Here is a 14104-nt window from a genome sequence, read left to right on the forward strand (position 1 = left end):
TTTAAATATTTGGTATTTTTTAAAATTTATGTGAATGTGTGTGTGTCTCTCTCTCTCTCTCTGTGTGTGTGTGTGTGTGTGTCTGTCTGTCGACATTTATATTCCATTGAAAAGTTCCAAAGTTTCATAAGTTTGATGTTACTGATTTTCCTGCACTTGAAAATGAAATCTATGCAACACCTTATTTTAAAGCTGTGTTCACATGTATATCTTTGTGTATATGTCCATGGTTAGTGTAGTATGAACTGGAGATAAGGGAGTAAAATATGTTAAATTAAGAGATCTTTACTTTTATTTAGAGATCTTTACTTTTATTTGTGACGAATAGCAACACTAGCAAGATTTCATTTGATCTGAATTATGTTGATGATGGGAGGAAGCAGTAATTTAACAGATACAGAAAGAACTTCCAAAACAGCAGAGGACACCACTGCATGATCTATGCTTCTGGCTATGGCCTTGTTTAGTACTTGAAAGTGATGGATAAAACTGGGCTAGACCAGTGGAGTACCAGGATGAGACCACAGCCAGACATATTCCTCAGGTTCCTACATGGAAACTTCTGGTAGGCACAGTGCTGTGCATCAGTTTGATGGAACTGCTCTACTTAGTGGAATCTCCTGTAGGATGTAGGGTAGGTAAGCTGTGCTTGAGGACAGTTGCCACAAACACAGGCTGTTCTGCATTGACCTTCAGGTGTACAGACATGTTTGCCTTTTAAGTGTGCAACCAATAATCCCAAACACAGAGGAGCTTAAACCAGAAGCAGTTTGGTAAATAATGGGTTTCAACTAATAGAACAACTTTTCACAATACTTTTCAAGCTTAAAGAGTTCATATGTTTCACCACAAGGGGGCATGTTCACCCTAGTGACTGTATAGCAGTTGCAATTACGGTTTTGGAAAGGATTTTGCTGAATCAACAAAATGAAAAATGTGTAGGAACGCTGAGCTACTGAATGTCAAGCTATCACCTATCCTCTAGAGCCTGCAAATGTAGTGAGTCAACTGCTCTTTCTGTTACCATCTTTTACTCTTTCGCTTTATAACTTTTTTTTCCTATGATGGTAGGGATGAAATCTGTATCCTTTTACATGTTGGACAAGTGTTTCACCACACCCCTAGCCCCCTCCTTAGAATGTTTTATTTCTTTTACCTAAACTTTCTGAATTTTGGGGTTTGGGCTGCTATATGAGATGCCTTGCTAAGGTATTCATGGCTACTCAAGTGCTGTTGACCATTATTTTTCTTTGGAACCAGAGTTGATATGGCATGGGTACCAATTAAGACCTGGGCTTTAGTTGTGTAACAACCCTGATCATAACATAAGCCATTTGTGGATAATAATATAAAATAATTTGGTTCATAAATGATCTTGACTATTACATTTAACAATAGATTTTTCTTTTTGTGTCTCTGTGTTGTGTGTGAACTCAAGGCTGAGAATGAAGAGAATATTCCACCAGAGGCAGTGTTTATACTCAGAACTGCACCAATGCATGGGTATCTCCAGAAATCTATGCCAGAAGGTGGCAGCGTGGGTGCAGATGGGATGTCCCCTCTGAGCTTTACACAGCAGGATGTGGATGATGGCAGTGTGGTTTATGTGCAGACAGCTTCTGGCCAACAAAAGGATAGTTTCTCCCTGGATGTGATAAAGGATTCCCAAGTTGTGAGGAGAGTGGAAATGCTATTGGATATCATCCCCAAGTGGATTCCTCTGGAGGTACAGAATTTCACAGTTCAAGAAGGGAACTCCAGGGCACTCCTGCAAGACTACCTCAAAATTCCAAGCAAGTATTTTGAGAGTCTTGACTGTGAATTTGATCTCCTCAAACCACCAAATCATGGTTATATTGAAAACTCTAATTTTCCAAAGGTGAAGCTGATGAAATTTACCAGGAAACAGGTAATCGCAGTTAATGTATTTGAGTATGTTGTGCTAAAGGGAAAAACTGGCTCTTTATCATTTAGATCCATAGGTGTTGAGGATGATGGGACCTTGAAGTCTAACCTCCCACAAGATGCTCAAAGCCCCTCTGCAACATCCCTGGAGAGAGGATGTTCAGCATTGCTTAATATTGTCAGTGATGGAGAAATCACTGCTTCCGAGAGATGGTATGCCTTTTTACTTTGGAAATATTTCAGCTGTGAGTTCTTTTTTGCTGAGCTGAAATTTGCTCCATGGAAACTTCTCTTAGATCCTGGCTCTGATGAAAATGTAATATGTTGATATTTATTAACTGAAAGGTCTATCATATCTTTTTCTATGTATTTAACTCTTGTTTGTTATATGATGCAGAATTCCCCACTGATTTATCTAGAGATCTAGAATTCTTTGGGGCTTTTTTTGGACTATATTGACCAACATTCATTCAGTTACATGCTTTTTTGATGAAGCAAGCATACTAGTCTAGCATTTTCCTCAACTTTGTAACTATCCTGTTTAAAGCACGCTGAAATTTTAGGTTGTGATGTTTGCACTAATACTTCTTAATTTTGATAGTAATTTTATTTACTTTTGTAAAAAACTGAATCTTTCTTATTTTGCATATTTTAATTTCAGAGCAAAATAAAAGAAAATGCAGCATTTGAAAGGCCATATTCCCACAGAGTAAATCACACTTCCTGTTCTAGTTTGTCTCTCCATTGCTGTAACAAAATACTCTAACTGATACCAGCTTGGGGAGGAAAGGGTTTATTCAGCTTACATCTCCCAGGTCAGAGTTCATCAGGGAGCTCAAGGTAGGAACTCAGGGCAGGAACCTGGAGACAGCAGCTAGAACACAGGCCTATGGAGGAATGCTGCTTACTGGCTTGCTCCCTGGCCCTTGCTCAGCCTGCTTTCTTATGCAACACAGGTCCACCTGCCCAGAGGTGGCACCACCCATAGTGGGCTGGGCCCTTGCACTTCACTCAACAATCAAGAAGATGCCCCTCAGACATGGCCACAGGCCAGTCCAATGGAGGCAATTCCCCAATTGAGGCTCCCTCAACCCAGGTGTGTGAAGTTGACACTAAAGCTATCTGGTAACCTCCCCTCATGAAAGTTCTTTAAATATTTGAAAGAAACTGTTCTCAAATTCCCTTGAATTTTACCTTTATATTGTTTTTCCCAATTCTCCAACTTTTGATTGTATATACTATGAATTTACTGTGCCATCCTGACTACCCAATTCCAGATGAGTGACATGCTGTCCCTATCCCTCTCAGTGATACCAGGGTAATACTCATATATTTAATCTTTGATTTTTTTGTTCATTTATTCCCTTATTTGATCACCAGATATTTATAGAGTGCCCTGCCATAAGCATGGGGCTATCAATGTTCAAAGTGGATCAGTCTTGGCAACCAGCAAGCTGGACACAACTGCCAATCTGGCCTACAATGCACCTAAAATAACCAGTCAGCTTAAGATTGCTATCAGATTTCTTTGCTTTTGTATTATCAGACTGCTTTCTTATGAATAAAAGAATAATTTTCATTATTTCTTTCAAAATTTTGAACAGTAACTTGCAGATCTCCTTCATAAAGTCCTAGCAACACACTTTCCTTGTGTTGGAAATCGTCTTTGCTTGGCTTTGTTTAGCGGGCTAAGAACACATGTATGTTCCTTTTTTTGCCTTTAAGAATTTAAGGCATAAATGAATTCAAATCCACTTACTAAAGGCTTACTCTGAGTTATCGTTTGTTACTGTGGAACGTATTCCTTACCTCAGTAACTGCTGTGGAAGATCCAGGCATGCCATCTTTAATGTAGGTACTGTCTTCTTGCCCCTCACATTACATTTTTCACGATTATCCTACAAGAATACACATTTGGCATATATGATTCTAATGGAGAGCAGGGACAAGAGTGTTCAGGAATGGATAGTGCTTAATCTAGATTTTCAGGTGTTTGATAAAGAACAGGGAGGTAACAAATCAGGAACCAGAAAAATTCAAGTACAGGCAGCAGTGTGGACAAGAATATGGAGGCCGTCTGGGCAGCTGAGGAGTGCTTCACAGGCTAAGCCAGGGACAGAGGTTGCTTGGGGCTACACTTTAGAGGGGGTATGCCTCTATCCATAAGAGGTTTAATCTAGATCATGTGTCAAGGAGGCTAGACTTAACCAGTTATCACTAGGAAGCCATGAAGAAACAATGCAGAGGGCTGGGAAGCACCTCGTCTGTCTTGCCCAGGGACGAGTACTCTGCATTCACCCCATGCAGGAATCTCTTAATCATGGCTTCCCTCTCAAAAGATGGAAAACCTGCCTGTAACAACCACCTGTTCTGCTGAGTTGAGTTGAATACCTTTTACCTTGTGTACTCTAGGTGAGAGACCAAGCTCTAAATTTTGGCGCTGTGCTGGTCAGGTCGGAGATTAACCATTTTCATAAGGTTGAAGTCTGTGTATGGAGATACATGTATTCCTTCAGAAATCTGTGTTGTTATGCATCCTGATCATGGACATGAGGCAAGGTCACATGTCCCTGTTTTCTGCGTGACTCCTTACACTGTCTCTGTGTGACCCCTGAGATCTTCAGGTTTTGAGACATTGTCATTTTGCTTAAAGTAACACTGTCTTTGAAAACTTATGGCTGTAACCGTTAATGCCTTACTGGAGAGTCCATGTCCAGCTGGGGTTTGCTGCCAGGGAACCAGATCCTTTTTAACCTGCTAGGATTTTCTACAAGTTTCTTGTTTCCTTCAGTTTCAGATGAGCAGATATCTTTCTGGTTTTTAGAGTCTAAAGATAGACACAGCCTCTCTTGGCTTTTATATCATCATTAAATGACATGCAATTTGGGGACATATCTCTCATTAAATGACATATAATTTGGACATTTCTCCAGGAAAAGTATCTTGGAAGTGATTACTGTTGAGATGTGATACTCCTAAAGTGCTTTAACTTCAAACTTCTCTCATCTTTTGATCAGCCTCCCGCCCAGGCTTGTTCTCAAATAACACAGCATATTCCAGGGCCTGTGGTCAGGAATTCTTCCACTCCCAGAACTCCAAAGAAATTCTCATAGCACCTGTGTTCAAGTGGCCACAACTTTCCCTTGAGGCCCTAACTGAACTTTTCAACTCTTGTCAGAAACACCTCTGAGAGATCAAAAGACTTTGCTCAAAGGAAGTACGCCACAGGAATGGGCGAAGTTGAACTGTTAACATTTTTAGCTGTATTTTGTCAAAACAAACACAATTCCAGAGACTCTTCAGAATTCCAACAACTGCTTTTGGGGTTTGGAAATTCTTTACCATTGTGTGGTTGGGTCACAGACTCACTGTCACTCGGACTTATGGGATGAAGACATGTTTCTGTGTTTTAGAGAGATTTTTAAAATGAAGACTTCTTTTACAGCACTTCATTCATGCTTTTGAGTTGCATTTATGCTGGTTGGTAATTTTTTTGGTTTTGGCGACAGGTGGAACATGAATTGATTTACTATGTTCATGATGGTACTGAGGAGCCACTGGACAGTTTTACCATCTTGGCAGATAACTCAGAGCTTGCGAAACAGAGTCTTCCCCAGACACTGTTTGTTACTGTTGAACCTGTAAATGATGAAGTTCCAATAATAATAGCCAATAAAATCCTCCAGGTAAGTGCTGCATGCTTTTGATTTAACATGAGAACTTTGAAGCTACCAAACCAATTTTCATTTATATTACTTGTATTGTTAAAAAGTAAGACATGTGGCCATGTTTATGTAGTTAACATGTCCTTATGTTTCAAATAAATATTAGTTATTACCTACCAATATTCAATTGGATACCATTAGATGGTGATTTCTGCATTTATTTATTTTTGATTTATTATTTATTTATGTATGAGAGAGAGAGAGAGGAGAGAGAATGTATGCCATGGCATATGTGTGGTCAGAGGAACATTTGTGGGAGTCAGTTTTCCCCTTTTACTATGTGGGTTCTGGGAATTGAGCTCAGGTTAGGTCAGGCTTGGCAGCAAGTGCCTTTACCCATTGAGTCATCTTGCTGACCCTGATTTCTGCATTTCTCGAGCAGGCATCACTCACAGTGCACTTACTGAGGCATGGTCTTTTCACAGCGGTCTAGGGAGGTGTCTGTCTGTACGTGGACACTTCCCACTAGACCAGTAACATGATGGTTTTGCAATAGACATCTGAGTAAGAGTCCTGGTTCTTCATTGCTAGTCATGAGACTTTGGGAAAGGTATTTGGTGTCATTGGGTAGGAGGGTGTTATGAGTATTAATTGAGAAGATAATGCAGAAGGGGAAGGGACCAAAGAAAAGATAATATAAAACTCTCACACAGTGCTTAAAAGTGGCTAGTGCTCAATAAGTGGCAGCTATTATTGCTAAACATAGGCCACACTAGTGTTGGGGTGAAATAAGACCACTGCACTGTTACACAACTATATATTGCTGGTGTGGGAGTTTCCATCTCTTCTGCTCTCTCTGGACACACCCCAGGGTTAGTTTACAAATGTTCATAGATGTGCATCTCCTAGCTGCTGGGTGCTTACTATTTGTCTCCTCTCCTGACCTGGAGTCATGGAGGAGCCACCTTGGGGTGGCATCTACTGTGTGGCTTCTGCTGCCCTCACAGTGGGGTTGATGTGCAGGAACCTCCGGCCCTAATAGCACATTTCTGGCCACATCAGCACTTCCAGCATCAGCGCTGGTAAACGAAGGCTGCCAGCTCACACTCTCTGCCCCCCAAGCTTTCATTTCATAGATTTCACTGGTTTCAAATTACACTTATGTTTCGTTATGTTTCTGCTTCTGAGGAACTGAGCATGAACAAGACTGGCTCAGAGAATAATTATAACTAATACTAGCAAGTACTAAAAAAAAAAACATTAGCTGTTATTATGTGCCAGGAACCTTTCTGAGGGCTGAGGTGTGTGCTACTATTTTCCTTATTGGACAGATGAGGTCGTTGCATGGAGGCTGAGTGACAGTCTGAAGATAGAGTGAGCATGATAGGTTGTACACACCTCTTGTCATGGTCTGCACCTGTGTCTGACAAATAGATAGCAGGAAGTATTTGTTGAAGGGATAAAACTGTTCATATCTAGCACTGGCCTGTGTTTTCTAGACCAGGCTTGATCTTGCTTTTTCCTTTAGTATGGTTGTATTTCTGGGAGGCTGCTGGCCATTCACATGTATAAGCTTCTAGTAGATTTACTCATCAGGTATGTTCTCCATGCAGGAATCTGAATGTGTCCACCTTGAAATTTGATTGAGAGAAATCTTATACAGTTTTTGGACAACTTCTGCTTTGCTTGTACCACATAGCATGCAGATAGTTAATAATATCTCTGTGGAAGTCTCAAGGAAGTTGATTGATCTAAGGAAATGCAGAAAAAAGAAAATCCGACAGATCCACCTGGTGTTGGTACCTGCCCTTAAATGGCGAGAGCATGAAATATAGGCAGTGTTTTTGTTGTTATTGTCATACTGACTGGAAGATGCTGCTGTACTTAATGCCAATGGGCCAATGATATCCTGTAATGTGTGGGTCAGCCTACAAAATAAAGAAATGTCCCATTCACAATGTTAATACTGTCCTATTGAGAAGCAGTTAAAATCAGGAACTTGCAAATTATGGTCCATGGGTCTAATCAAACATGCTTATTTGTACAGTGTATATGTACAAATGGCCTTTGGAGATGAAGATCTGTAATAGGCCTAATAATGGGGAACACTAGCTTTGACTATCATGGAAGCTGAATTTTATACCTTAAAAATGAATTCTAGTCTTCTCATTAACAGATCTCAAATCATTTTCTTTTGCTATAGTGAAATAGGCGATTTGTGAGGGAAATACGTTTATTTAGCTCACTCATAATTGTGGAGTCTGAAGATCGTCACAGCATGATGCTGGCTCTCTTGAAGGTCTCGTGGTATAGGCATCACAATAGCAGGAGTCCCTGAAAGAGAAAGAGATCACATCACAAGGCAGGAAGCCACAGAACAGGGAAGGTTTGTTTGTTTGTTTGTTTTAGAAAGATATATTCTCTTGAGAACTAACTCAGGATCCCATGAGGGCTACTTTGATCCCTTCCAAGGCAATAATGTTTAAAAGGAAATCATAGTTTCTATTGCTGGGGTACTTTTTCCTCTTCTTTAACAGTGCCTTTTATTCTTTTCAGTGTGAACTTATAGTAGTTTTCAAAGTACTTCTACCCTTGTCCTATCTCCCTCCATTTCTGAAGTGTGTTATATTTACAGCTAAATAATAGGAAAAAACTAAGTAATACTCTGACTGACCATGTAGTTGAATTTAATTATGGGTCTGAAAGACTTCATTTGTTTATCATGAGGTGGTTTTTTTTTTTTTTTTTTTTTTTTTTTTTTTTTTTTTAGGGTCTCCCTGTAGCCCCAGCTGTCCTGGAACTCACTATGTAGACCAGGCTGGCCTTGAACTCACATCCACCTGCCGTTGCCTCCTGAGTGCTGGGATTAAAGGCGTGCACCACCACGTCCCGCTATCATGAGTTTTTGACTTCATAAGCAACTAATATAGATCAACTGATCTATAATAAACATGTTCATATAAAGAACTAGAAAAGATGAATTTGAAGGTTCCCAGCATAAGTGATATGGCAAATGCTTAAGGAGCTGGAAATGCCAGTTACCCTGACTGATCATTACACACATGGTATTGAATTATCATACTGTATCTCTTAAACATGTGCTATTTAAATATGCATATGATTTATAAAATCTTAATAAAACAAACTGCATATTTATGGATTATATATTCAATAGTATACATACTATTTTGTGTGTTTCTGTTCTTGTCTGTATATATAAATATGTACATTTTTATATGGTCTCTTTTAAAACACAATATCAAATTGTCTCCCTTACAGGTAAGGACATTAAAGCCCAAGGACAAATGAGGGCCTGATAAGGGCTTGGCTGTAGGTTCTCTTAACTTCTACTCTGACAATCCATCTATTCTGCTTTCTTCAGTGTGCCTTTTTTAGGGAGGGATTTTAAACGCAAACTATTTTAACTTAAAGGTTTTTTGTTTTTTGTTTTGGTCTGTTGGTGTGTGTGGTATCACCCGGGCCTTGTACGTGTCAAGCGAGTCGTTTTCACCTGAGCTACATCCTCAACCCTAAAGGTTGTTTTCTAAGCACCAAGTACGGAGACTTCCATGACACAGAATGATGCAACAGATCACCAGCTGTTAACGCAAACCTGAAAAGTCCTTGTTGACAGCAGTGGCCAGATACGTAACAGGGACAGGAAGAAAAGAAGGAGGATAGCAGTGAAATATGAAGCAGTAAACTTTGACTTCAATTTTTGAAACATTATGGGACAAATTAAATCATTGTACAGGCTACCCAGGGGCCCAACAGGGGCTATTCCAGGTGGCAGTATTACATTGTTAAAAATTGCTGGAGTTAAACAGTGGTGTGGTAGTACACACCTTTGATCCCAAGAGTTGGGAGGCAGAGGCAGGTTGATATCTACAAATTGGAGTCTAGCCTGGTCTACATAGTGAGTTCCAGGCCAGCCAGTGCTACATAGTGAGACCCTGTCTGAAATAAAACATAAGAAACAAATAAAAAACAAAACAGACAAAAGGTTACTGGAGTTTTAAAAAATATTTTATTTACTATTTTTATTTTATGTGTATGAATGTATTGCCTGCATGTGTGTAAGTGCACCCGTGTCATGCAATGCCCAAGGGGGTCAGAAGATGGCATCAGATCCCATGGAACTGGAGTTGACAGACAGTTGTTAGCAGCCATGTGGGTGCTGGGAATCGACCCTGGGTCCTCTGCAAGAGCAGTCAATGTTCTTAACCACTGAGCCATCTCTCCAGTCCAAATTGCTGTAGCTGTAACATTTGTTTTTATGTGTTCAATACGATTGGATCTAGGAATGGACTTTTTAGTGCTTTTAGTTATTTTATAGCTATAGCTCCTCCCTTGGTTCACTATACACTCTCTGCATTTCATTAGAAAAATCATTAGTGTTTCTTCTTTTGGAAATTGTCTGTTTATGTTATGAGTTTACTTCACAGTCACTACCCTGGTTTCCTGGAGTGGTATGTGCTGCCTGGTCAAGCTTGTAGACCTGCTTTCGGCTGCCTCCCTCCCCACCCCCCCACACAAGGCTCCTCTGTAGCAATCCCTATTGAGGTCACTCTACAGTCATCTGAGAAATGGTCTGTTGGCTGCTGGGAAGAGGTATAGCTGTCAATAATTGTTAACTGCAGCTATAAAACTTTATATTTACTGTGTGTTCATGAGTCCTGGCCCCTTCTATAACTGGTGTTTGCATAGCCCTCCCAGGGAACTGCTAGGATGAAAACCCTTATTTCTAAGCTGGGAACATTGAAGCACAGAGTAGTCACACGGGAAGGAATGAACTTGAAGGCAGGTCTGTTGGTGTTGGACACTCTCTCTACCATGCTCTGCCATGCCCTGCCCCACCCGTTACTCCTGACTGATTCAGGCTCTTTCATCATGCCCATGCTATCAAGGGATGTCTTTATTAGGCAAAAAGAAACACTTTCCCAAGCTGCTGTGCTGTTGTTCCTAAAGCTGTGCTGTGGTTTTTAAGGAATGCAGCAGTTGCATCAACACACATGGGCATGGGATTCTCGGAACCTCAGGAGAGGTTCGCAACTCCAGAGCAGAACTCTAGGATAAGAAAGATCTAGGGAAGAGAATAGCGAGGTAGGTCAAGGGCTAGACAGACATGGGAGAAGGACTGCAGTTGGGTGAGGGGCGGAAGCGTGGGAGAAGGCAGTTTACTCCTAGGCTTCTTTATGGCAAGAATCAAAGCTCTATGTTCTATCCCAAGGTGTCCTCAGTTGTACTGTGGGCCATCAACTTCATCACAGGCTTATTATCTTAAATATACTATCACTTGGACATTCAGAAACATTAAAATGTGGTAGAGGAAATGCATGTCCTAGACATTGTCTCTGTCCTCCCTCTAAAATTAGGCAAATAGAAACTCCACAAGGAACTGAGGGACTGACTGAGGGTCTGCCCAGACTGCCTCCCTGCAACCTTAATATAAGAGTGTTCTCTGTCAAGAGGAAAGGGGTATCTGGGGGTAAGGACCATTTCTTTTATTCTTCCCTCATTCCCTGGGTAGTCAGGTCTAGGCCAGCAAGTGTGCAACTTCAGTCTTGATGAATGTGGTATTTGGCACTGGCTCTTTCTGAATTTGTTTATCTGGTTTTAAATGTATTCCCTGCTTTGAAGGTTTTGCATAAAATCAGAAGATTGGAATTTAAGGTTCATAAACTGCCAGTGTGAACCATAGGGAGGGGTTGCTTTGCCTGCCAATCCCTCAGTTCCTCTGAGTGCCCAGTCACTCAGGATGCTATAGCTGGAACTCTTGGTTGATGGTCTCTGATCTTGTGTAGCTGGGCTTCCAAGATAGAGAAGCTGTAGGACTGCTATGTTTCCTTTTGTCCTTGGATCAATTTCCAATTCCAATTTCCTTTTGGGTCAGTTTGTTCCAGCCTAGCCTAGGTGGAGATTTGACATTAGCAGTGAATACTTTTCAGTTTTCTTTGATTGAGAAACTAAATAGTCTGGGTTATAAAGTTAGCATGCCTAAAATCTGAATGTGAAAGTGCTACTGTGGGACATGTTGTAAAGGTGTAGTTGTAACTTTGGTAGAACTGTCTTGGTGATTTAAAATAGAGACATCCCAAGAGCTTGTTTCTTTTATTATAGGCAATGGTCAATGTAGGTTAGTCAATGAAGGTCTGACCAAGCTGTTTCAGTTCATTTACCAAACAAGATTTTTTTTCCCTTAGTTTTAATTATGACGGATGTGAATAGAGTCTTTGGAGGATTTTCATTGTTTTTGTCTTTTTTTTTAGGCATATGGTACAGAATTATGCCATGGCTCAGCCAGCTTCTAGAAGTGGTACTTTCAAAAGGCCCTCCTGACCACCCAGAGGAAGTACCATGTACTTGTTTTCTGTCCCTTGTCTTTGATTTCATTTTCTTTTCAGTACTCAATCCTTTTACATCAAAGAGTCTGCTGTCTGCCTCCTCCTGTAAATGTAAGCTCCATTTGGCAGGGACTTTAGCTGTGTTTTCCCTTTGGTAACTTCATGGTCCCAAACAGAAGCTGGCATATTTTAGAGGATCAATACACATTGAAGAGTTAAATGCCCTCATGAAGCTCATGTGCAGTGGGAAAGACAATAAAATGGTATTATAAACTGAGTAGTACCCTATTGTATTTTTACACAAAGCACTTAAGGAATACAGAATGACTTGGATCTGATCAGAAACACTGACATTGCAGAGAGGGATAATTCTCTTCAAGGAGGGGAACTTTGGAAGGAGGCATGCATGTCAGGGGCACCAAGGCCTCCTCAAGGTGGGTTGATCTGCAAGGACTTCCAGACTTGGCATGCTCATGGCTAAGATTTATTTCAGTCAAAAACTGAAGCAAAATCAGCAAAGGGAAACTGCAAAGGGTGGAGCCCAGAGGAAACTAGGTCAGGCTCTCAGAGTGCTTTTCCAGTGAAGTCACACAGGGCACATTGGTTGGCCCAGTGACTTGTGACAACACATGCAAAGTGTTTTCTACCACAAAGTCCATAGATGTTTAGTGCCTGAGATTCTTTCAAGGGGCTAGTCAGGTAAGTACCTTCTGCCTGGTATGTATCCAAATCCCTGACTCCCAGAAGAAAAGCAAGAGACTGGGATAGACTGCACTGCAGTTTAGACACAGTAAGCCCTATTATCATGTACAGAAAGTTTTAAACTAGTGTAGAAAACTGTTTAATAATCTCAGATACCAGCCAAGGACCAACCTTATAAGTAGACCTTTCTAAGAAGTCTGCTATTAATGAATTAAATGATTCATTCATATGAGTATTATGGGGAAGGGTTTTCCTGGTCAAAGATGCTCAGGAACAAAGTTAAGGGGTCTTCAGTGAGCCTGGGAGTGATTGCTGCAGACATCAGGAGAAAAAGGATGATAGATAGAAAGCTCTCCCTATGGAGAGTTGATTTCTGGGCATAAGGACTCCCAGCATGATGCAGTTCTATTCTTTTGGTTTCTGGAGATAGTACTGGGGAAGCACCCAGTGTTTATGGAGCCTCTGCAGTGAGTCAGGCTTAGCTATTAAATGTATTATGTAAATGATGAAATGATTTGTGATTTAATTCTTTCAGTAACTCTTGAAATCAAATGAGGATTACAATGAATAGAATTGGAGCACTGAAAGGTTAAGTCATTTAACTAATGCTGTCTAGTTAGTAAAAGTGGGATTTGAGCGTGGGTCATCTGAGAGCAGAGTTTGTATGGATGTGAACATGTATGTGGAGGCCAGGATTCCACACTGAGTATCTTCTTCAGTCACTTCACCCTGATTTTTGACCAACTTGCATTGAACCTGGAACTTGCCAATTCCAGACTGGCTGATTTGAAGCCCCTGAGATTCTTCTGTCTTAACCTCCCAGGTGTTGGGATTACAGGCACATGCCAGCCACACCTGACTTTTTATGTGGGTGCTAGGAATTAAATGCAGGTCTTCATGTTTGTGTGAGAAGCACTTTACTGATTAAGCCATCTCCCCAGTCTCCAAACCTGACCTTTAATGGGTTGAGTCAAGTTCCAGGAGTTCATCTTTTGAAACATCTATCCTTCAGAGCCCCTAGAAACTAATGCTTATGACAGTCCATACCCCCTATAATAACCCATACCCTGCTCTCCAAATAGTCAGTATGCTTTACCACATTAAGAGGTCTCTGATTTCCAGGCAAGGAAGCCATGTTGCTACCCTGAGGTTTGAAGTTTTCTTGTGACTGTTCATCATCCCAGTCCTGCCAGCTAGGTTAGTCCTGCCTGCCTGTAGTCCTGTCCTGGGACTTAGCTCTTCCTAACAAGAAACTAAGTTGGTATGGGAGGACCAGGTATCTTCTCTACAAACCTGGCTGACTCACTTTATGCACTGCTGTGGTCATTTAAAGCCATGGTGAGGAAGTAAAAAACAATGACAGAAATTTAAATATTACAAGAAAAAGGGGGTAGAGTTGATGGCATAAAATCACAATAACTCTTTTCTATTATTTATATGAATATATAATATATAAATATATTATTTATATAAATACAATATTTATAT

The 14104-nt window shown here is 40.6% G+C and overlaps 1 protein-coding gene across 4 annotated transcripts in view; it reads left to right on the top strand.

Annotated features, from left to right (window-relative positions):
* LOC103739936 (chondroitin sulfate proteoglycan 4-like) overlaps positions 1-14104 on the top strand; it is an 83860-nt gene that overhangs the window by 28021 nt on the left and 41735 nt on the right. For all 4 annotated transcript variants that reach the window (XM_029567059.1, XM_029567061.1, XM_029567060.1 and 1 more), the window contains 2 exons: positions 1439-1909; positions 5415-5591. In XM_029567059.1, the coding sequence (XP_029422919.1) occupies positions 1439-1909; positions 5415-5591 (648 nt within the window). The remainder of the gene's footprint in view (positions 1-1438; positions 1910-5414; positions 5592-14104) is intronic.

This window comes from Nannospalax galili, unplaced genomic scaffold (genome assembly GCF_000622305.1).
Source record: "Nannospalax galili isolate Female #2095 unplaced genomic scaffold, S.galili_v1.0 scaffold339, whole genome shotgun sequence".
Classification (NCBI taxonomy): Eukaryota; Metazoa; Chordata; class Mammalia; order Rodentia; family Spalacidae; genus Nannospalax; species Nannospalax galili.